At 39.2% G+C, this 24,454-nt stretch overlaps 1 protein-coding gene across 4 annotated transcripts in view; it reads left to right on the plus strand.

Annotated features, from left to right (window-relative positions):
* Positions 1–24,454, plus strand: part of LOC145446929 (E3 ubiquitin-protein ligase NEDD4-like) — a 41,299-nt gene that overhangs the window by 14,072 nt on the left and 2,773 nt on the right. Inside the window, exons 9-24 of one of the 4 annotated variants that reach the window (XM_080325304.1) lie at positions 190–400; positions 1,397–1,476; positions 1,845–1,945; positions 3,548–3,601; positions 8,465–8,586; positions 9,021–9,064; positions 9,706–9,838; positions 12,635–12,689; positions 12,752–12,810; positions 14,827–14,898; positions 15,652–15,881; positions 17,236–17,357; positions 19,515–19,585; positions 20,698–20,867; positions 22,513–22,573; positions 23,635–23,802. In XM_080325304.1, the coding sequence (XP_080181430.1) occupies positions 190–400; positions 1,397–1,476; positions 1,845–1,945; positions 3,548–3,601; positions 8,465–8,586; positions 9,021–9,064; positions 9,706–9,838; positions 12,635–12,689; positions 12,752–12,810; positions 14,827–14,898; positions 15,652–15,881; positions 17,236–17,357; positions 19,515–19,585; positions 20,698–20,867; positions 22,513–22,573; positions 23,635–23,802 (1,753 nt within the window). The remainder of the gene's footprint in view (positions 1–189; positions 401–1,396; positions 1,477–1,844; positions 1,946–3,547; positions 3,602–8,464; positions 8,587–9,020; positions 9,065–9,705; positions 9,839–12,634; positions 12,690–12,751; positions 12,811–14,826; positions 14,899–15,651; positions 15,882–17,235; positions 17,358–19,514; positions 19,586–20,697; positions 20,868–22,512; positions 22,574–23,634; positions 23,803–24,454) is intronic. The other 3 variants (XM_080325305.1, XM_080325306.1, XM_080325307.1) reach the window with 3 other exon arrangements.

Genomic DNA, 24,454 nt, shown 5'->3' on the forward strand with positions numbered 1-24,454 from the left:
AATTGAGCCATTTTACGCATTTGAAAAAATGGCTCGAGTGACCGAAAATCGTGACTCGATTCATTACAACCCTGCCTATTACTCTGCCTATTCCTATCTCGAACCATAACTTTAACCCATGCCGGTATACTCATGTGTGACAAGACCAAGCTTGTTTGAGCAGACGTAACATTCTTTCTCTATCGCCAGTCTGCCAAGTTCCACGTCGGGAGGCAGCATGTCGAACGGCACCCGGTCGGAGTCTCGTAGGATTCCCAATTCGAGTAGTTCTCCGGATGAGAGCGCCGCGGGTCCTAGCGGTACTCCGGGTGCGATAGCAGCGGCCGAACAGTTCCGGCAGCGAAGGCATATAAGCGAAGAAGTGAATCGGGGGCAGCAATCAAGTGATAACTATGGCTCGGTGAGTGATTGTTACTGGGCGCAAAGATTGAAAACTACGCATGTTATTGGGAATGATGTATCTGTGAAGACGTGATCAGTGATCACCATGGCGATTTTTGAAATATTTTACCTTAAAAAACCTAATTTTGACTAAATTTTCACCTCATCTAGGTAAATTAGGTGTTGTCGCTCACAATGTCAGAATTTGGGCATACTACTTATCCTCATTTCTGGTTGGAACTGTCCGTCCTTTTGTGTAGTAGTTTGACCTGAAAAAAACTTTTTTGACTGCACAACCGACAAATTATTGCCTGAAAAAAACTTCGTTTTGACGATATCTAGACCTAAAGATACTTTCCTACATTCTCGGGTAGAAAGTGTCTGTCCTTACTAAGTGGTTTGCCAAGAATGGAGAAAGAACGTTCAACAGCAGCAGTTGTTGGCTGACAACACTGAAGTTGTGCGTACACTGCTGGTGACATACCGTGTTGCTTCATTCTGACAATGTTGTCTACATCACAATTTTTCATCATGCGCTTCTTAATATAAGAACCAATGCCCACGCAGCCTTGCTTTAGTTGGATATGGCTGTACGTTGAGTATAACACCAAGTCAACCTATTAGTTCCATTTGACCGTTTATTATTCACAATGGTAGGCCTATAAATTAGGCTACGAGCTGTAAAATATCAAATGATAGGTTCGCCGATACTGCAAACATCTACGATACAAATGAAATGCAGGTTGCAAAAAATTTTGACTTTGTAAACAATTTTGACAATTTTTTTGACCTCTTGCTACAATTTTGATAAAATCTTGAATGTTTTTGACCTGTCAATGCCGGAAGTTGCATTGTTGACTCCATTACCTTGGCAATGCCCGGAATCAGTGTCCTTGTATTATGTAATCTAGCTTCCTCACGAAGCCATGTTGTACGGTGTCACAACTTTGTCCGTCTTACCCTGATACGAAAGTGATGTTCCAGTTGGATTTGACAATCTGTTTTTACTTGCCAGTGGGAGGATTTAGCGGAGGCCGGAGATCACAATGAGGAGTCTGAGCCCTCCTCTATGGAAACGGCACCTCCACAACACGAGTATGTGTCTATATTATTATGCTAGTCTATGAAAGCGTTCGCATTCGCAGACCTAAAATCAATTTGTCTTCAAATCTTAATAATTTGGACTTATAACTTAGCTTACCTAGGTCTGGTAGATTGTGTGTCTATATCAGAGTGAATGTGCATTGACTTGGTAATTTTCGACCGGTTTTCCAATAAAAGGAAAGATTTGACCGTATTCCATGATATACCACAATTCAGCCTTATCTGTGATCTCATTGACATGACATGAGAGCCAAACTCGTGTAAATAAAGTGTCATTCTGCATGGCCTTCAGCCAAATTCCTGATGCTAGCAGTTTTTAAGGTGCGATTTGAATATGATGTTGATTTTATCCAACACAGGCCATCCAACGCTGCGCCGGCAAATTCCACGCCACCGCCACCGCCATCGACACCGACTGCCATGGAGAGTCAAAGTCAAACTCCGTCGGAGGCATCTAGCAGTAAGCATCTTAGATACTTTGTTTACTTTTCAGTATGTTTCGGTACTTTTACAATGTTAAAATTCTCTGTCATTTGACGAAAGTTGCCCTGAGGCATGAGCACTGGAGCAGCTTACGCTGCTAGTGATGGTATAGCACGGTTTTGACCGGCAAATATTTTATTCCATGCTAGCGAGGTCCTTTGATCATGTGGTGTTAAATGATATTTCTGATCGCTATTGTATGAAAATAAACTCAGCTCTTGGTCAACGGCTTGTGATTCATGGGTTATATCGCAAGGTATCTGACTTCGATTGTAATTGGCAGCAGAATGTCAATGTCGGCCTACGCTTTTGTAGCATGTTGTCCCATGATAGTTTTGTATAATATTGAAGAAGGGTCTTGTCAACATAACCTCCCGTTGCCTCCACACTGGCATATTTAGTTTGTCTGGCACCAGTGTGGTCATAATTATGCATTTGCTGACGTATTATTTTGGACATGATCTTAAAATAGGTATCAGGCGAAATTTCCCATTTATGTAAGATTGAAAAAGGAGACGATACATACCACATACTAGGTATAGTTCTTGCTTGTGCTATGTAATATTTTGATCTAATCCAATTGTTTCAGCGCAAAGCTTCATAAATTGCTTGCATTCAATTTAGAATAACAGGCTATATAGCGGAAACCTTGTTGCTTCATTTAGTATTTCATATTATTGAAATCACAACACAACCTTTATGTCCTTTGAAACAATTTTGATGATGTACATGACAGATCCGATGTCACACATGATCTTTAGCTGCTGCACATTTATCTGTAAGCATTGTAAATGACTACGGCAGTCAATATTTGAATAAACTTTTGAGGTTAGGCTCTGTTACTTAGCTGACCTGTAGTCATACTGGTGGTGTTTTACAGAAAATCGTGTTTGCTTAATACTCCTTGTTTGCATGGTAGGGCTTACCTATGTGGAGTAAAAGCCACTGTATTGTGATTTTGTGAGAATTTGAAAGCAAATATCACGTTATTGTTCATGTTATTTTTTTTGCTTACCTCCTTTGAGAATTTGAGTTGTAGTTACAAGCTGGAACGTTTTTTGAGTCGTCAGAATTTATCAGCTACATGCTCATTGCCCACAGTACCTCAAAGAACACCTTGTTACATCATTAGCAAAGTTCATTAACTTTGAAGATATTTCATTTTGTCTATTTCTAATAATTTAAATGGGTGAGCTGAATCAGATTGGTGATGAAAATTTGAAACTTGGCATAGATGCCCCGGGGACCAGCTTACCCCATCCAGCAAGAATATATTCTGTGAGCATATGCAAAATCGAGTGGAGCTAAGCAAGTATACTGATATCTTCCAATTCTCAATTAAACTTCTAATATGAAACCTCCATTGCAATGGCGTTCACCCGGATTAATTTAAAGTCGATTTGCTGAAATCACTTGATCAATATCATAACAATCTACCACAACAGTTTCGTCAATTTACCTTGCTTGATTTTGTCACCCTCTTACTTATGTGAATGCGTGTGTCACAATTTAGTATCATGATTATTATGACATATGACTAGATTTTCAGGGTAATCATCCCTACTTATTTGCACTATAGCTCAGTCATCAAGACGAAGGCGGTCAAGAGAAAGTTCTGGTTCAGAGAGATCAAGTAATTTAGCTCGCTTTGTAATGAATATACCCTCTAGTTCAGTGGTTCCCGACCTTCCTTTTCATCCCCCCCCCCTCCATGCTGGAATGAGTCGAGCATTGAGTCGCTTTTCTATCAATAAAATTCACTCAACTTTCTACTATTTTCGTCTCACAATCAACCCATTCGTTGTTTTCGCCCCCTTCTCAAAATCTTCCCAAGGGGGCGATAATGTCACCTTTCGGAACCACTGTTCTAGTTTATTCTAAATCTGAATGTAGTTTCGCTGATAGCTCGTGGGCTTGGTGATTTAGCGTTTTATTTTCCTCCTAACAAGCTAGCTCAAGTTGGTAGCATGGTGCATGTCATAATATTTTGAGTTAGCTGGACACAGCATTCTCTTGTTTACTGTAATTATGGATGCATTCATTATAAATCAGTGTTTAATTTTACACCTTGTAAATTTTTTGGTTGTCGTTTTTGCATCTTGTGTGTTTTCTATGACAAATCTTACATCGGTCTTCATATTAATCCTCAAATTAGCTTTGATATGTCAAAAGTTTATAAAACTGGTATACTGTGACTTCCCCAATAAGCACTCATCTCGTCAGGTTAGCGTTGAGCCAAAATGCTGATGCAGACTCAATAAGCTAACGGTTCCTACGCAATAAAAAAAAACTCGGTCTAAAAGCCTAATTCACTTGTTTTAATGCAATCGCTCTCAAATTATGGTATTCCATCTCTTTTCTCCATGTAATAACTTTCTTGCAGTGGTTTGTAATGTCTGAATTGGGTTGCGTGTTAACCTATGCATGTTTATTTTGCAATTATCAGCCAATACTTGCAATACAGGTGAAAATTTAGATACTTGCAAGTTTGAGATGACACTGGCCTATAAATTATATCTGCAAACATCTTGAATTCTTGATTTGCATTTCCCACCACATGAAGTTCCTGGATTTTGCAAATCACGAGCTCAATTATTCAGTGCCAGCTTTGATTTCTGTCATGTGCGCTCAAGCATGAATTATTGATTTTTTTGCTAATAGGCTTCGAAACAAATCTGCAACGTTGCAAGGGGATTTCGGCTATCTATTCTCAGATAATGTGAATTGTATTGTATTGTGGTATGTGTCTAACTTCCCCTCCCCTACTGAGGGAATTGATTCATTGGCTGTTGATTGTATGATGTCATGTAAATAGCTGAAGTCGAGGTAGGCTTCCGCTCTCCATTTGGAAATTTGAAAGTTGTGAAAATTGCGAAAATTGTCGTGGTAACTATATATTTCTAGCTTCAACCTGCATTATAATTTGGTAAAGACACCCATGGGTATTTTTAATCAATACCACATCAAGACATCACTATTCGTTCGGCCTTACAATCTCATCAATAATGTTCAAAGAATTCTAAAATAATTTTAGCACATTTTTCACAAAATGATAGGAAATGATTCACGATTTTTCTGATCACTCCTATCAAACCCACTGCTTTTACTGTGTCAGCTTTGGTACCGGCGGTATCTGAATTGTTCTTACATTTTGAGACTGCATCCTTCGGAGGTTTTGTTCCAAAGTTGCCCCCTCTCGAAAAGGCAAATAATATTTCAGTCGAAAATTGGAACTTGCAAATATGCGATGGAAAAGACAAGATTGCTGTCTTCTTTGCCATGCAATGATGGGGAATGTTCATTACTCATCACACGTTAATATGCCTTCCTGCCTACCAGACAAATGTATTTGCCTTGCTCATAAATAATTGATGTTGCTTGTGCAAGATTGTCAATGTGTCAAATGAACACCAGTAATTTCAGTCTTGCGCCTGGTTGAACTTATATTTTTCCTTGTAGCTCTAGCAGCCCGGCAGTTTTCCGAGCTGCACAACACTAGTTTTCGTTTGCAAGCTGCGGATTAGTCATTTTCTCCCAAATATTTAGTTGTTTCTCACCTAGAACTAGCTTCATCGGTTTTTTGGAAATTCGTTTTGAATTTGATCGAGCAGCTGTTGTTTAATTTCGAGTCGTCATGTTTTGTTTTCGTGGAATGCGACAGTGTATGGCATGTAGCTATTTTAGTAGATAGCTCAACCATTGCATCCTGCATGTTGCTTGAAATGGTGAAACCCACCATCTGGAGAGATGGGTCGCTAAGTTCGCAAACATCTTTCTGCGAAAACAACAAGTTCGAGGGAATTACCACCAACCAGTATCCATTCATGTTATACTAAATATTTACAGCTGCAAACCTGTAGCTATAAGTAAAAACACTTGGAAAAATAATGACCGGCCATCGATTAAACAAGCTTGAAGGGACACTGCGCTCTAAAAATGATGTGGTCTCAAATTGAACGTATAAACGAACAAAACTTTTTGGCTGCGGCCATTTCCTTCAGAACGCCACCGTAATGGAGCTGCAATTTATTGAAATTTCTACAAGACCAGCTGCCGCGGCTGCTTAAATGGCACGATATCTTCACCGTCGCACTTGCTCGACGCGATTAGGCAGTCACGCAGAGAACGAATTTTAGATAGTTGTCAGCCGATGTTATGAAGGAAATGTGTATAAGTTTCGTTCTCTGCGTGACTTACTTATCGCGTCGAGCAAGTGCGACGATGAAGACATCGTGCCATGTAACAGGTATAGCAGCCGCGGCAGCTGGTCTTGTAGAAATTTCAATAAATTGCAGCTGAGTAATTCCCTGTCAACATGCAAATATTTTTTAAATCCGTCTCCACACCCCCTCAAGATTTTTCTCTAAATCTACATACAACTAAAGTATCTAGTTCTGAGTACAACGAAATTTATTTCGGACAATTTCGTTGAACGGCTCTCGAGTTATTGCAGTTTGAAAAATGATGATTTTGTGGTTACTCAACCATGAAATTTGGTAACACAAAACCTGTGTATGATTGTAACTGATATAGCTCAGAGGTTACGTAGAGTAAAGGTTTGAATGTTATTTAGCAATAATTGCTGGTACATGTTCTTCCCTTACCACGAATATCCCCGCTCTACAGTATTGGGTCAAGGTTCAAAACGCGATTTCAAAATTGGCATATGTTAAAATCGGTGATGCATAACGATATTTTTCAACTCATCTGGTGCAATTCTATTTAAACCAAAATTCACAAGCAAGGTGTCATTTGAAAGCTGTTTCCAACTAGAATGCACGAAACATAGTTTTATTATTGATATTTGACAGCAACATGGTTAAAAATATAATATGGTGCATAATGCAAAATAGGTCATTTTTTAATGAATTTTAATTATATTAATTCAGTGATTATCTGATTTTGCCATTATTCTACTCGTTATATGATAATGTGTTTCAGTAGATAATTATTGCCATGCTCAGAGAGTACCTTTATTTATTGCCTGTGCATTATGCTTGCAAGGGTGCTTCTGGGTTTACCGACTATCAGTAATTCGAGTCAACATCCAAATAATATTTCAATTCGTCTTCACACCCTCTCAGATTTCTCTGCAATATCATGTACAACTAAAGTACTCAATTCTGAGTAGAATAGAATATAATTAATATAACTTTATTGATCGGTTCTTGAGCAATCGCAGCAGTATGAAGAATGAGGATTTCGTGCTTACTCAACCATGAAATTTGCGTATAATTATCACTGCTAAAATCATACTTATACAGGCTGCAGGTAGTAATGCTCCTGTTTGGAATCGGTGTCCTGTGCTCACACTATATTTATTTTTTTAATTATTTTTTATTAAATTACTTTAACTTAAAATCATCGCTGCTCCGCTGATATATCAGGCAAAAAGGCCAGCGATTCCAATCAGGGTAATGCTGGTAAGCAATGATTGGTAATACATGTTCTTCACTCACTAGGAATTCCCCTCCGCATTACAGGATCAAGGTTCAAATCTTGATTTGAAAATTGACATACCAGTATGTTAAAATCAGTGATGCGTGACGATATTTCCGAACTCTCTGGCACGACTCTATCTAACTCAAAATTCATAAGTAAGGTGTCATATGAAAGCTGTTACCAATTAGAATCCATCAGACTTGGTTATAAATTGAATATAAGATTGGACCACGGTTAAAAATATACTTTGACACTTTATGCAGGACACGTCATGCACTATTTAGAGCGCATCTTTTCAATTAAGTTTTAGACAAGTGGCAGTCAAATATCACATGCAATACCAATTCAGCAATGTTCTACTCTTTCCAAGCTTCCATTTGACACCTTCCTCGAAAAAATCTGTTTAAATAGAATTACGCTAGGCGGAGTTGCATATTTGTTATGCATGGCTGATTTGTAAAACATGATGACTTTGAATTGACATTTGACCCCTAACCCCCATTAGTAAAGTTAAAAATTTAGGTCAATCACAATAAGCATATACCAAAATATCTTACTACAGAAATTTAAGTATGCCCGGCAGTAATTTGCTCACTATAATGATAATTACAATTACACACAGGTTCCAAGCGGTATAGCGTCACGGCCGAGTGAGCACAAAATGTCATTTTTCAAATTGCAATAACTCTGTAACGAATTGTCCGATTTTCTTGAAACAAAGTTTGTTATGCACCAAATTTAATGCCTGATCGATGTGAAAATTTTCAATTTGATCTGAAATGGGTGTGGAGACGGGCGTTTGCATGTTGAGAGGGAATTACTCAGCTCCATTACGATGGCGTTCTGAAGGAAATGGCTGCGGCCAAAAATTTTTGTTCGTTTTTACCTTCAATTTGAGACCACATCATTTTTAGAGCGCAGTGCCCCTTTAAGACGAGATGAACCCCTGTAATCGATAGATAAGGCTTTGCATGCAATTTTTTGCGCCTTGTGCATATGAAATGTATGAACATAATATGCTGGTCGACACTGAAAATCCGCTGTTTCTTTTCAGATAATTTACCAGAGGGTTGGGAAGAGAGGGTCGATTCAAAAAGTGGCCGCAAGTACTACCTCAATCACATTCTTAAAACGACACAGTGGCAAAAACCAACTGAGCCTGCAGTCAAGGTAAAAGTAAGATCACAATTTCTGTTGTGTTGCATTGGATATCTGAATCTGATTGATACTCACGCCATGACTCATCAGTACTGTTACACACTGTTGCATTCTATTCATAGCAATGTCTAGTTGTAGGCCTATTGTAAGAAACAAACCATGATGGTCTTTGCGTGTATTACACGTTGGTAAACAGCGCATGGTAAAGTAAGTGTGGGGTTTTTACTATTGAATTTTGTGTGATTGTGTGAATCCCTGTTAGTGAATCCTAGTTAAAATGTTTTTGCAACCTGTATCTCAGCTAGCGACCAAAGGATGCGCCAAATGATGAATTTATACCATTTACAATCACTGTGAAAATAGATGATAACTATAGCCTAGTTAATCCCATGTGTATAATTAATTATGTGTGCATAATGCATCTGTGACATCTACTGTTGCTTTCTTGGTAGCCCTCTCCGAAGAATAGTTACCTGCCAAAGGGATGGGAAAGAAGGTATGGGCTTTCAATTGTCGCTTGTCTGGTATTTATGTCCGGTTATGGTTCGTATACGTTGTGATTGGGAGATTAGCGGCTCTCAATTCTCAATTTGTGGATTTCCTTTTCTGATGTCGCATTTACAAAGTATGCCGGCCCGGTAGTGCTTCCTTTGCAAGGATGCAAAGATTCGAAATAGCCATGCCGATACATTGCAAGCTTGTGTGGCACAATTGTGGCGTGTACAGCAGTTATCGCATTAACTTTCAAAAACAACCTGGCGGCAAGCATGAGATGTCATTTTTTCCAAACCCATCTCTATTCGTGTTGTAATTGATAAGCTGCATAGCTGACGTTTTATGATGTTTGAAATGTCGATCGAGCATAATAGCATGCGACAATTTAGCATGTGGGTCAAGTAAGCTTTAGATTTAGGGTTGGGTTAGGGTTTTGGTTTTGCTAAGAGTTAATTTCGATAGTAGGGTTGGGTTTAAGGTTACATTTCGGATAGTTCAGTCGCACGCTCTTATGTCGGGCAACTTTTCTGCACATTCGTTCCTTGGGAAATTTCCCTAATTCGAAGTTGGCCTTTGAATTTGTATTGTATCAATGTACGTCACACGCTGCAGACTGCCGTGACGTTGGTAACTTGTACGCAGGACCGCACCTGGCGGGAAAGTATTTTTCATCGACCATAACACGAAAACAACGACCTGGAAGGATCCGCGGTCGTCGCGTCCTCCCGTGCAACGCGGAAACATCGAAAGCGCCGAAGACTTGGGACCATTACCGGTGAGATTATGCCCGTTTCGATTCTCTGCAAGTGTGCATTGCTGTTCGCCACAAATCTTGTAGTTTTCCTGAATTAGCTATCACCTAGCATGATTTCGCTTTTCTTTTTAGGACATCATTTATAGACATCTTGTCTTATTTTGATCATGGCTTGGCAATTACGAATCGAGTACTGTAAATCAAGGTTACTTTGTACAATTTTTCACAATTTTGCTTTATATCTTGGATATGCTATAGTCGGGGAAAGTAAGTTTTGTGTTTTTCTGGCGTTATGGAGCAAAGATTAGAATTACGTAATCCAAAATGTCCTCAGTCAAAAATAGGTATCCTACCATATTTTTTTGAATTAACTGATCCAAAGTTACCTCGGCATGTGGAGGTAACAAACCTCCTAAATGAGGGTTATATCGTCAGAGTTGATGAGATTAAGACTAGTTTCGGGTCAGTGCTGCCAACTTTTCGATCCATGGCGCACATGCTATCAATGTGTGGTTGTAAGAAGTTTAATAACCGTCAATTTTGATGAAATTCCCCCCCCCCCCCCCCCCCCCCCCCCGCCACACATTTATCAATGATGGAATGATGGATCAAGTTTATCTGGTAGTGAAATTATCCACCTTTTATCGAGATTACTTATGGTACTGTTGCCTTGTGAAAAAGATGCCTTGTGAAAAAGAATTGAACCACCAGCGGCAACATTTTTCCATCAATAACAGTCTTAGTGTCCAAAGTTACCCCCTAGTCCAAAGTAATGCCGCTTTAAGGTATTTGGCCTTTGAGTTGAGTACCCTAGTACTGCTCATGACCTTATAGCAGAAGGGATGAGTAAGAAAGTTAACTATGTATTGTAGCTTTTATGTAGTATTGAAACAGTTGCAAGGGGCGTGTCATTTCAGTAGGCCTACTTGAAACATATTGTTTCTTACTAATCGACTCAACTGATTACAATTTATACTGAAATCCAAATTTAGTACTGAAATATCATTGTTGCTGATCCCAAATTATGATACAGTGTGTCAGAAAGCCTGTGATGAATAATTCATCTGAAAATGACTGTTTCGTCATCCGGAATCTGTGAAATGTTACCACTACATTTCCGTACTGGTGTGTTGTGTAATTTTTTATGAATTGCTGAACAACAACTTTTGACCCGTATGGAAGTGATCACGCCTATTTGTTGCATCTGATGACTCTCCAAGTCACCGCGCTAGAAAAGTTTTGTCCGTTTCCTGTTGGTAATTTGTAAGGGAAGTACGATGCTGTTTTGACCGTTGCCGCGTTGTGGGTGTTGTGATTTTTTGTCACTGAACTGGGTTCAGGTCACATAAAAGTCGATAATACCAACCTGTAGTTAGTCTTTAGAAAACGTTTGGTTCAATATTGCGTAAATATCCCAGTGATATTTACAGGAACCAATTGCCGGGTGTAAGGATTTGATGCAGAAATGAATGTTTGATACGTTTTTTCTCTGAAGTCTGCCATGCTTGTGGCCTGTTCTGTGAGAATTCATTTGTCTCGTGTATTTTCCTCTGTATACGTCTGTAGTCTTGCTGATGATTCATGAATCAGCAGTCTCGCATTCACACTGCGTTTGCTGCAGAATAGTGGTGTTTAGTCTGAGTGATAAATTACATGAATCAGCCACAGCATTAATGTCTTGCCATAGTATTCATGGGGACCTGTGTTAAGGGCAGGGTTCCTGAAAGTCTTTACAAGGTCTTTACGTGCTGTCCGCTACATGATTTTATATCGCAGTTCAACATTCCGTGTTAATTTCTTACCGGAATATACTTGTTAATATTTTATGAAGTCTTGATGAACTTGATCCCGTGTATATATTATTTTGCCTATGCCTGCAAATTCACAACCGTTACCGTCTGTTTCACCCGTATTTGCGATAATTACCTTTTTGTAGGACAGCACATAATGCAGTCAATTCATACCATATGTGGGCCTTGTGTACAATGACCATTTAAATCGAATCACTAATGCGGTGTGTTGTGTGTTGGCACATATCAGGCATAAGGGATATTGTTCTTGTAGTCGTTTACTGTCTCGATCGCGACAATCGTGAACCTGTCAATATCCTTAGGTTTTAGTTTGCTATGTTACGTCTGCTGTCACCTAAGTACAACAATATTTTTAATCAAAATTTAATGATTTTTCGCTCCATCAATTCACCACAGATATTCAAATGCCGAGTCATGGCATCTAAATAGGCTTGTAGGCTATCTGATCTAAATGTGATTGTGTCATATTGCGCATGTGTAATTATGATGCTTGTGAGTAATGCCAAGATTCTTTATTACTTTTTACGTTGAATGAACTGTCACAATGATATCGTGACTACCTGGCAAATTCTGTTAAGCTTGCCAATAATATGGGTCGCTTGTAGAGTGTAGAATTAGAATGTTAACATCCATGAAGCAGAAAAACCTGCAGAGTGGCAAAACGCAAAATTTGTGTTACAAAATGTTTTCCCTTCTTTGTACTGACCAGTGATTCAACCTTTGCAGTTGGTACAACGTTTGTCTCTAAAGGTAACAGGCTCTGACTCATCCTGTAGCCTGAGAATGCATAGAGTAGCTGTGAGGCGTGTGAATAGCCCTTCCAGTCTTGTGTATTCTATTTTGAAATCCCAAAGCGACTTCAAATACACATACCAATTTGACTTATAGTGAGCAGTTCTCGTCTGGGCTACTTACAACCTATTTGTTGTTAAAGTGTGTTTCAATATTAAATGGTTGTTGGTGGTAGTTAAGTCGGTGACACTGACCTTTGCGACTTACATTTCAGGACGGCTGGGAAGAGAGGCAACACAGCGACGGCAGGATATTCTATATCGATCACGGTACCTCTTCAGCAAAATATCGTCCTCGATTACATTCTAATGAGCTTCGTTTTCTTTAACAGTAAACAGAAAGACCCAGTGGGAGGATCCAAGGCTTCAAAGTCCGGACATTACTGGACCGGTGAGATGAGTCTGTCTTATACTTTTACGCGTAGAAAAAGTGGCAATATATTGTAGAAGCAAACAGTGGGCGAACGCAGTACGAAGATATTTGGTTTCACTAAGATCTGGTCTGCACCTTTACAGATAAAGGGCCACATGAGATTTATGAACCATTGCGCGGGCTGCTTGAATGTTGATGTCGTTTTTTAGTCGGCTGATAGGAGAGAACCGGTTTAGGTGACGGTGAAAACAAAACTTGTATCTTGCCACGCATCAAAACCGATAACAAATACATATGTCATGAAAATCTTTTATAGTTAAAGAATGGATTCAGTCCCTAATATTGTTGCTTGCATATATAGCGGGTCGCTTCTCTGTACCATTTGTCTCGTTTGGCAAGGACAGAATTATTCGATGCTGGGACATATCAATATCGTAGAATTTGGCGTACGTGTGTCTATCCTTTTTTGCAAAGGCTTCATCGCCGACAATCTTTCTGCGAGTGCAGACGCAAAGTCGTATGTTCTCTCATAATTACGAGTATTGTTCGGCTCAATACCGGAAATTGGGCGCATTTTTAATTTTCCGAAAGTCAAAACTGACAATGAAACGCTCGTAGCGCTAAGAAAAATTTTCAAGTCAAATAAATCTGCCACGAAATATTCCACTTCATCGGCATATAAGTAGATGCAAGAAAATTTGGCTATATCCTGGCTACGCCAATGCGTCGGAACTGATATTTTAGTTTTCAACATCCCAAATTTTGTGGCCAGGTAAATCAGATTTTTGTTAGCCGTGCAAGTTCACAATAAATTACCTGGTTAATTAATTTTTTGATAATATAACTAATTTCGAGATTTACCTCGCATGCCACTCAAAACCGTGGACATGTGGCCCTCCCATGCACTAAGTAAATCCTATGTGTTCTGAGCTTCCTTTAGTGACCAGTCTGGTGGCGTATGTTCTATTGAAATTGGTTGATACACAGGATACAGGATTAGATAAAATTATTTTGAATAATGGCTGGAGAGTTTGCATCCCGGAGCAGTCTCAAATCTCTGGTTCAGAGAAGACGTTATGGTTATGGGATATACAATCACTCTGGTAGGAAATAAGCTGCTTTTCCTGTCTGTAGCAGATGGCTAATAAATCATGTTCAATTACATGCACAATACACATACACATTACACATGCACACTCTTGTTAGCTGTAAATTGATTCAACTTGTAATACATAGTTGGATCTCCACAGATTGGAGATCACATGATTCTCGCTAATTACGCGAAATCTGCCCTGACACTCCTTGACGTCAGTGCGCTTGGTCTTGTTCAAACCGTCACACGCGATCCACACTCACTCTGTTATCTAAACTATGACTTAACACAAGCTTGTCTTTCCCTGTATTCAGAGTTATTGTATTTTCGAGTGTTTGCTCGGTTGTGTATATCTAGGGAGTGCGGAAGGATGGTGATAGTTCGTGGTTTCGTGTGCTTTGAAATTTTGAATTACCGGGAGGTGGGATTAGGTAATGAATCTGTATATGACTACTGGATGTCCTACTCAAATGTTTTTTATGTTGGTAATGATAGCATTGCGTCATCAGTGTTATACGTATTTCCCCTCGGCCTTGAGCCTTATGAAGTTCTGTATGCATGCTTATGCTTCATAAATCGATTACAAGCACACGGAAAACATATGCGGTCTGATGCTAACGATTAAACCAAAATTCAGATTAAAAACTGCCACTTCATTGGCTTTGATTTTTTGTCTTTAGGTAAAGTTGTTAAATTCTGAACTAAACCTGCAAAATACCAGAGTATCTTTTATGCAATGGATAACGGGCATTATATTCTTTGTGGCGGCATAAACGGTGCATATTTGAACTTCGACGTATTACATTCTGTAATACTTGAAGCATATTACGTGATTCAGAATCGAATAACTCAGGTACTCGATTTTGCCCAGCCGATACCTATTTTTGACCGCTGTATTTGCAAATAAAACGGTCACTTGAATATATCTGCCTCGTTTCCAGGCCGTGCCATATTCGCGAGACTACAAACAGAAGTACGAATTTTTCAAGCTTATGATCCACAAGAAAACGCCGGTAAGCGACTGGGTTCCATGATCATTCTAGTTGTGTAATTAGATCAGTTCGAGTGAAATGGCAAGACAGCGTAATGGTGGAGCATCACACTTCTTGATCGGTAAGTCGTGGGTTCCATCCCCGGGCAGGTCAGGATAAAGACCTGATTAGTAACACTGGTATCCATGGCTTTCTCACTTGGTGTTCAGCATTACTGGGACAGCATGGAGCGGTGGTGCAAGACTTTGAAATCCTTACGAGACTGTATCTGCACCTTCCTTATCCAGCGGCATATGCACATCATGCACTCTTGGTGTGCACATGCACAGATCGTGTGTAGGTATATAATGAGTCGGTCTATATGCCGCAAAATCATCAAGGACAAAAATGTACTACGTCCCATCCTATGGCGGTTATCTAATTCTTTTCTCTAATTCTAATATTCATATAATTTTCATAACGTTTTTATGCTCTAATTTAATTCTATTTAATTTGTATTTTTCTGAAAATGCTACAAGAGAAATGTGTAGCGTGAATTGAGCCAAGCTTGGTGTACTGTAGGGTTGTTCAAAAATACCTTTTTCGCCGGATTCGGGGGATTCACTGATTCCATGTGAACTGAAATTGATTTATGTTGTATTTCATTTGCGAATTCCAATTCTAGTCTAATTTAAAAATCAATCTGTATCTATAATTGTAATCTAATGTGGAAAAGCAGGTTTTCTAGATGTCCGACTCCCCCCTTTTCGTGACTGCATGTTACTCGTTTGACAGCGCGACATTCCAAACCGGTTCGAGATGAAAATTCACCGGAACTCGATTCTCAACGACTCATTCCAAGCTATATCCGTCGTGAAGAAAACCGACTTGCTGAAGTCTCGCTTATGGATCGAGTTTTTGGGCGAGAAGGGGCTGGACTACGGGGGCGTGGCCCGGGAGTGGTTCTATCTCATCTCGAAAGAAATGTTCAATCCGTACTACGGCCTTTTTGAATATTCGTCGACGTGAGTACCGCGGGCGTGTTTGAACCTACATCGGTCATACCGTAGCGTCCAAAACACATTCTCTGTGGTTGTATAAAAGGTGCATGTTTCAACTTTCCACTTCATTCATACCGTAGTGCCGTCATAATGACTGATACCCCAGCCTTATACTGAATCAATCTGGTAGGACCACTCGATTTTGCCCGGCCGTACTTTTGATAGATATTTTCTTATTGAATGAGCACTGAATATAAATAAATATAATGTGGTCTCAGATTGAAGGTGAAAATGTGAAAAACATTTTGGCCGTTGCCATTTTCGTAAAACATGCAGCTGAAACAGCGAACAAATGCTTCCCAGAAAGTATATATCACAGACCAGGGTTGTTACCAAGTCACAAGTCAATCTCACTGTTACAGTTTTGACTCGAGTCATTTTCATTTCACCAAGTTCCAAGCCATGGTGTTTAGACTCGGGTCCGAGTTTGAGTCATAGTGTTCACTGTTAAGTCTAGAGTTCAAATCACTTTTTTACAACTCCCAGTTGTTATTGTCTGTCTCGCATCGCATGCATAATTTACTCATTTTTCTTTCTTTAAACATGTTTATTCACAAAAGACCCCGCAGTTGAGTAAGGCTGTCAATATATATCACTCGAATCAAGTTGTATCGGATGTCAAGAGTCATATGATTTTGGTCGAATTGACTCGAATCCATTTATTTTTCATATTTTAGAAAATGACTCGAGTGAAGTTGAGTACCTGAAAAATTGCGACTCGAATCATTACAGGCCTGTCACAGACATCACAAGGGTTTATTTCTGGAATGGTGCTTTTTGTGGAAGTCTCTTCTTAGCTGCAGTTCGAATACAGTGAATTTCCGAGGAAAGTGACTGCTGCCGCAGCGTTATTCGCGGCTTCAACCTTAATTTGAGACCCTATCATATTTAGAGTGCCCTATTTATGGCATTTCCTGGTTCGTAATTCGATTTGAAAAAGATAACTTTAACGTGATGTGGTGAATTACTGAAAATGCAGAAACTCTGTTGAATATTAAATATTTGTGTGTCAGATGCTTTGTAATGACGTACCGTTTTACGCTGTCTAGAATATACTGAAAAATGGTCAGTAAATACTGTTCTGTACGTCGCTTCCAAATTGATCCTGATTGTAACTCCATCAAGTTACCATCGTTTCACATCCGATTTATTTTTAATGGACACAAACACATTTAGGCACCAACACTTGTTAGTTTCCAGGCTATCTATCCTTGGCTTTGACTTCATGAGGTGAAAATAATTAATGAGATCCGTGAAAGTCGGTATTATGTTATCATTTGACCAAACCAGCGTTGATGGCAAATTCGTGTATTTTCAGGGACAATTACACTCTCCAAATCAATCCCAACTCGGAACTGTGCAATGAGAACCACTTACGATGGTACAAGTTTATCGGCAGGGTGGCCGGAATGGCGGTGTACCATGGGAAGTTGTTGGACGGTGAGAGATTCGATATGTTTTTGATACGACAGCATGTTGTAGACGTGATGTGCTATGTTGAAACATGGTCACATAGCCGAAAATATTCTGGTTCATTTCAGTATACTATTCAATCCTCTATTCAATCTGTACCTTCGAGAAGCTCTTCAAATAGTGAATTCAGCGATCCAAATTTACTATTTTGATCAGATAACAGGCTATCGATGACAATCTTGATAGCTTGTACTGACCTAGGCCTATGTTAACGCCCATTTTCGAAGTCAATTTTTTTTGTTTGCTTCACAAGCTTTGTCGAATAAAGAGGTGAAAAGCTACAAGGCAAACAGTTGATTTTGTAAATAATGATGGTATGACATGAATTGCAAACAAACCGATTAGGTATTTCAATAGTGCACATGGCAGTTAATGAAGTTAACCAGTTTCCTGCGTACGCGCACCACAATTATACATGTAATAGACGCTGCTATGTCAGACAGCTTCTTGCGGTATAGTGTGACGTGCCCTGATGCGGTTTTTACTGGAACAAATCAAATTTGAAATGCGTGTCAAATATTTAGAAAGTTTTTGCCCGGCAGATTTTTGGTGCAACCACATCTTCACGTTTGTTTTATCTTGAATAATTTATGCTGATTCGCGCTAAGACGTTGCCCGTATGGTGTTGAGTCGTTGAACATTTATTATTTTTTCAGAACTTTTGAGATGCACCCCACCGACCCTAATTGTAGTAAATGTTGAGGCTGGGCACTCAAATCTAAATCGAGTATTAATTTTAATTATTCGAGAACGCCCGTTTCTGCTAATGCCGTGGTTAATTTATCAATTGGGATTATGGTTTCGATCGTGTTCTAGAAACTTTGAAATCTCAATTGGTCATATCGCATTATACGGAACGCTGCACACATTAGTTGAAATCGCATTTCTTTGAAGTTGTGATCAACCCTCAGCATTGTCACAAAGTGCAACTAAATTAGCGTGGTCTATATCGGGGGTCGCCAACTCAAAACTTGTTGTGGGCCGCATGAGTTCTATATCAAGATATATAGGTCACACAGTTGAACGACCACGTTTTTAAACTTGCGTCGCGTCAATACAGAGCTGTTCTCTTTAGCCTGGGCGACTGGCTTAATTACCGCAAATGAATTGATATTTGATTAAATAAGTACAAATGCAACAAAAAATATCATGATCATCACTTTTATTCTATTTTGAACTATGAACCGCGTAAGATGCTTGACGTAACTTTTCAGCGACTTGAGAATCGATATTGGGGTTAGCTAGACATGGTATTCGATGGAGAACTATCTCCTCGCACAGCTTGATCTTGTGGGGAAGTCCCAGGTCGTTTTCTAAGCGTCTCGGTCTTGGCAGTGTCTGTGCCATTGCACGTCGAGGCTAATTTTTTCCTCCATAAAATGCTATCACCAGTATCTACACCTCCGAGTCCGTATCAGCTAGTGAGGAATGGTGATGTTGTGCACAGGAGACTAACTTGTTTCTAACAACAGCAAGTCAGCAACAACAATATTTTTAAACTGAAATCAGTCTCAGCACATTAAAATGCTTTACTAACCGGTATGTCCTAAATCATAAATCAGGTCTAAGGCCACAAAATACCTCTCAGGCCACGTTTTGGTGACCCCTGGTCTGAATAATACCAGATTATATTTATTGTGGTATAGAGAGCTGGTGTTACTTTCTTTGTGTGATAAAAAAAGGTACATACGTACTCCTTGTGACGTCATAACTAGCGATACTTGAACACTTGGGTACTAAATTTTGGCCAGCTCTAGTAACTGCACGGAACAATCTATTAGTCTGTGGTATGACGTCAGTGAACAGGTTTCAAATAACTAAAATGGTCCAATTGGTCCATGGATGCTATCGCATATGATAATTGATCATGATAGTTGAAGCTAGGGTTAGGACTGGAGTCTGGTTCTGCAAAGGGTTATTTCAGGGGTTGAGCTCAGTTTGTAGGCCATAAAGTCAAGCTGAAATGCTGCATGCTGAAATGTCAAGCAACCGGGTGAAATACCTATTCACTCCTACCTAATGTTTTGCGCGAACGTCATATTCGATAACCTTTTCTGACGTAATAGCGTCATACTTGACCAGTCTATGATTTTTTTGTTACTGAACTGTTCTTGAATTTTACAGCATTTTTCATCAGACCCTTCTACAAGATGATGTTGAACAAACCGATCACGTTGCATGACATGGAGTCTGTGGTATGTAGCTTTGTGTTTTGATTCTGGCCATTTTTGGTCAAGTAGTCAGCCAGCTAAACCTATGATACTTTGGTTAGCTATACTTCTACTCCCAGGAACAGTACGTTATAACGATGTTATCATTCTTGAGACGCCAGTATCTTGGCATATTTTGTGTTGTGCTATTTCGCGCAGGCTTGTATTTTGTTATATTCCTGTGTTGTAGCGTGGATTCAAAACATCTTGTTTGTGGAACTAGAAATTTCAACTGTGGTACAGGGATTGTGCACTGTATGGTGATTTTACCACCATATTTTCTTGATTCCCATGGTGTTCCTGGTATTTTATTCATTGCTATGTTGATGTAACTACTTTCTTACTAGTCGCTACTCCCTATGTCCGACTCTTATTGTGGAATTCCGGGCACCATATGCAAAATATGGAGTTCTAAAAACAATCTGCTTTTCGTGAGAAGAATTTCACTGTTAATATGATGTAGGCTACTGTGGGTGTTGGCAAGATTGGTTCGTTTTTCATGATGTAATCTCACCATGCATCTTTGTGAATTTGTGGGTTTACGCCTTAACGGGATGAAAAAGGGCCACGCTTTCAATGTCTTCTTGAATCATAGATAAAAATCTGCCTTAGCAACCTGTTTGGACTTTTGAAGGGGAAGTTCATTGTGTAAGAGAATTCATACTGGTGTTGACTTGTCAAAATTTTGGCCGGATTTAGATTGTGTGGTTAAAGAAGTTGTAGTAATACTGACTCAATCAAGTTTATGCACTGGCCCTAATTGAGAATTCTGTTTTGTGTATCACATATATCGCTGCACCCGATTGAGTAAATTTTACTTGCTTGCACTGCGTAATCGATTGGTTATATTTTAAGGCAACTTCCTTAAACTACAGTTTTTTTTAGGCAGAACTTACTCTTTACCTTGGATTTTGAAAAGTAGAACATCGTTTTACAATAAGTTTACGTCACTTTTTTGTGTGAATTTGTCATAAGAACTACATGAACTGCTGAATTTTCTTTTAAAAGACTGCACCAAGTTGTGACTGCGTCATAACTGATTTATTGTAAGTCGCACTGAGTTTGGACATTGCAGTGATTTCCGAATGTTTTTTTAGGATTCCGAGTATTATAACTCGCTGCTGTGGATCTTGCAAAACGATCCCAGCGACTTGGAACTTGATTTCACCGTAGACGAGGAGCTTTTCGGGAGCAAGAAAGTACGGGAGTTGAAGCCAAACGGAGAGTCCATTCCAGTCACCAACGATAATAAGAAGGAGTACATCCAGTACGTATTATTTATTTCTGCATATGCAGTAGAGCCTGGGTGATATCTGTCTCTGTAAAATTATTAGTGCCGGCCAACTCGGATGTCTATCGGCCACTGTACATTGTTTCTAGATAAGCTTGACTTTTGTTGTAAATAAATGAAATTCGTGTGGGTATTGTTAAAATTTGTGCCGCGAATTGGAAGTTCTAGTCGAGTGATGTCACATTTCAATATCAGCGGGCTCTAGCGCATAGGTCACAGCACTTACCTCTTAGCTGCAGCTTTGCATAGCCTCAATTCTGTAGTTTGTTGTGACAATAATCTGTATAATTATGCGCAATAGAGTCTAGCATAGCATATTGCTTCATAGATGTGTTTTTGTGTATCGTTTCTCACAAAATGATGAGATCCATGTGTGTGACTGATGCAGAATGGCCAGCAATGCTGCAGATTTGAGTGATTTAGAAAAATATTCTGTGATTAAAGTGAATTGAAATGTGAAATCGACTACTTTTATCTTGACTAGGACTTCGCACAATGATTCGATTACTTGACTCGAGTATTAATTGTCCTGGTCACAGTTGAGCAGTGAGAGACTAATTTTTCGATTATTGAAATTAAACTGCTTCTTTGTCTTTCCACTAACGACATTTGTAGATTCCATACCTTTTCCCAAAATGGAATCCGTGCAACCTCAATTATCTGTATCCCAGCATCCTAAACATAGTATACACAAAGCTACAGGTTTTAGTGAAAATCAAATCACATTTTGTTAGTTCGTAATCAACTCGCAGCACTGTCACAAATCCAATGAACTGCAAATTAAGTAGGTATCGTCGGAAAAATATCAAGGTATCTTCAACATGGTGGAAAGTGGACATGATTTTATTTTTGATGCACGTATTTGAAATTTCCGTGTCATCGGGAATCAAACATGGGGTGATCTTGATTTGTAATCGTAACCCGATAACATCATTTTATCGCCGTTCGCTATTGGTCAAACTGATGCATGAACGTTTCTGCTAGATGGCGTATGCTGTTTGCAAACCACACCAATGCCCCTTAACCGATTAAGGGTTTGAAAATTTTATAGTCTTCAAATAAAATATCACATCTTTACAACTCTACCGTTGCTGATAAAAGCCATAAATGTATATAAGCTGTTATCTTGTGTTATTTGTGTTGGCCGCTCGCAAAAACTGTATGATGCTGATTGCACGTATATGTGTGTTATGAGCAGTAGGCCTATTGATAGTTATGGCAGAATTTCATGTTCATCAGTCTTATTTTCCGATGGTCCTATTTGTATTCGAAATATCGCCTATGTAACCTTATGGTTATCATATTAAGGTTAATTTTCCAAATTGTAGCCGAATTCATGATATTGTGAGAATAATTGCAATCATTAACGATGATTCTGACTCTGTTGTTCCTGTTAAATATGATGATAGACACAATTTGCCTTGAGTTAGTCATTTTTGCTGTAACTTATAATCTTCCCATGGCAACTGCGTCTGTTATTAACTGTTATTAAGATAGACTATCTCAATACGGTTGTGTGTTTACTTTGGTCACTATTTGTCAACTATGAAATCCACCAGAGATAGTAGAGGTCTTATCAGTCGATGTTTGGTAAAACCCATATTTTCCCTTTCTATTACAGGCTTGTCATCAGGTGGCGTTTCGTATCAAGGGTACAGGAGCAAATGAAAGCTTTCCTTGAGGTTTGTTTGTTTCCGATTCGATGTTCTATTGTTTGGCAGGGGCGCCCGGTCACCATATTGTTACTAGAAAGTTAATTGGTTTGTAAATGAATCGTCTGTTAGTTTTTACCATTGTTGTTAAGTTGAAGATGAGTGGCTTTGTGGCCGGCACAATGCTGATTTCCACTCGATTTCTCGTCAATAGGTAAATCTTGTGCGGTATGCTGCGGTAACCTTCCGGATTATTTACTCACCGGTAGGTTAAAAAGCTTCCAATCTAAAGGCTCACTTTTTACCCTTGCAATCTCACAACACGTTGCAGCAGTGTGATCTGGCTACGCAACTTAATCGTTGTGCATGATTTCGATGTTTTGATTTGTGATACAGGCAGTGGCCTGCGTATTTTGTGCCTAAATCGGTGATGCGGGGAAGCAAAATTTACCGTGCTTCGGAGATGTTAGACTTCATTGGTTTGGATAGCAGTGAATGTGTTTCACATGTTATTTGTGGAATCGAATTATATCATCCGAGAAGCGACTTTCCAGAGACCAGAGATGGTCCAAGTACTAATTGTTGGTGCTCAAGTATAAGTATGAGTAATGTAATAACTTCCTATCAAGTAGCCTGCAAGTAGAAGTAGCGATTTTCAAAGAAGTAAAAAAAACAAGTATGGGGCTGTATTGTAGGACTAGTCTTACCGAAAAAACTCAAAACTGTCTATAGATGCAGGGTTTGTCTAAAATTATAACCAATTGGTCGGTAGCGATTGGCAAAACCCTCTCGAGTACCCTGAAAAAGTGAAGTTCTGAAGTAGGTTTTTCCTACATGCGGTAGCCTGCTTGCTCAGTTGCGTAGGCTTATAGAATACTTTCACTTCCACTTGGACAGTTTTCATGACAATACTACTCACTTTCCATGCTTTGGATTGTAAAAGGTAGTTTAACCTACAAAACTGCATAAATTTTCATCGATTCAAAACATCACCGAGGTTTCAATATAATAAAAAGATAGCAGGGCAGTAGGCGAAACATACGCGAGTACTAGTCAAAACGCGGAGACTGGTAATTGCGATCTTGCGACAGGGCTTCAACGAGTTGATACCCACCAATTTGCTGAAAATATTCGATGAAAACGAACTGGAACTGCTCATGTGCGGCCTGGGCGACGTGGACGTGAACGACTGGAGGAAGCACACGACGTACAAAGGGGAATACACCAACAACCACCTCGTCATACAGTGGTTTTGGAAGGTGAAGTTAATAGGGCACGACACGACGATAGAGTAATCTATTACAATCCGAGTGTAGTGTTGATTGTAATGATTTGAGTCGAGTAGCAAAATATGATTTGTTCAAGTTTCGAAATTATATGCCCCTATCGAATAAGAGGCCGTTCATTCTTCCTGCTATGTGCCTTGGCGTTGATTTTTATCGAAATCCGCCAAACTAGTTTGTGCCAACAGTTTGTGTATAATCTAAAAATAATATATTGAGCTCGAGCTATCTTTTTGCCTCTATCATTATTTGAATTTTTATTTTGTGATAACGAGTGTTGAATTCTGTTGAATTCTCTACTAGTTGCTGACGATTACCCCCGATGAGTCTGTTGAAAATATTTGGGTTTATTTCGACTATTTTATCGACGGAAATTATTGTTCTTTCATCCTACCATCGAAGCCTCTAAATATCAATTGGTTTACGTATGTAGCGTCTATAATATATAGCTTGAGCTGCGCATGTTTACGAAGACTGTTAATCTGTGTACGTTCATGGTTATCATTATGAATATATTGGTTTTGATCAGTGTGTTTCACATTATTGTCTTTGAAAGAGTTACCGGTGAATTCGGCACTTAGTGTCACCTAATTCTAATCTATTTTAACTCCTAATCCCAAAACTCTTG

This window comes from Botryllus schlosseri, chromosome 9 (genome assembly GCF_051294905.1).
Source record: "Botryllus schlosseri isolate E-star chromosome 9, Bs_hap1, whole genome shotgun sequence".
Classification (NCBI taxonomy): Eukaryota; Metazoa; Chordata; class Ascidiacea; order Stolidobranchia; family Styelidae; genus Botryllus; species Botryllus schlosseri.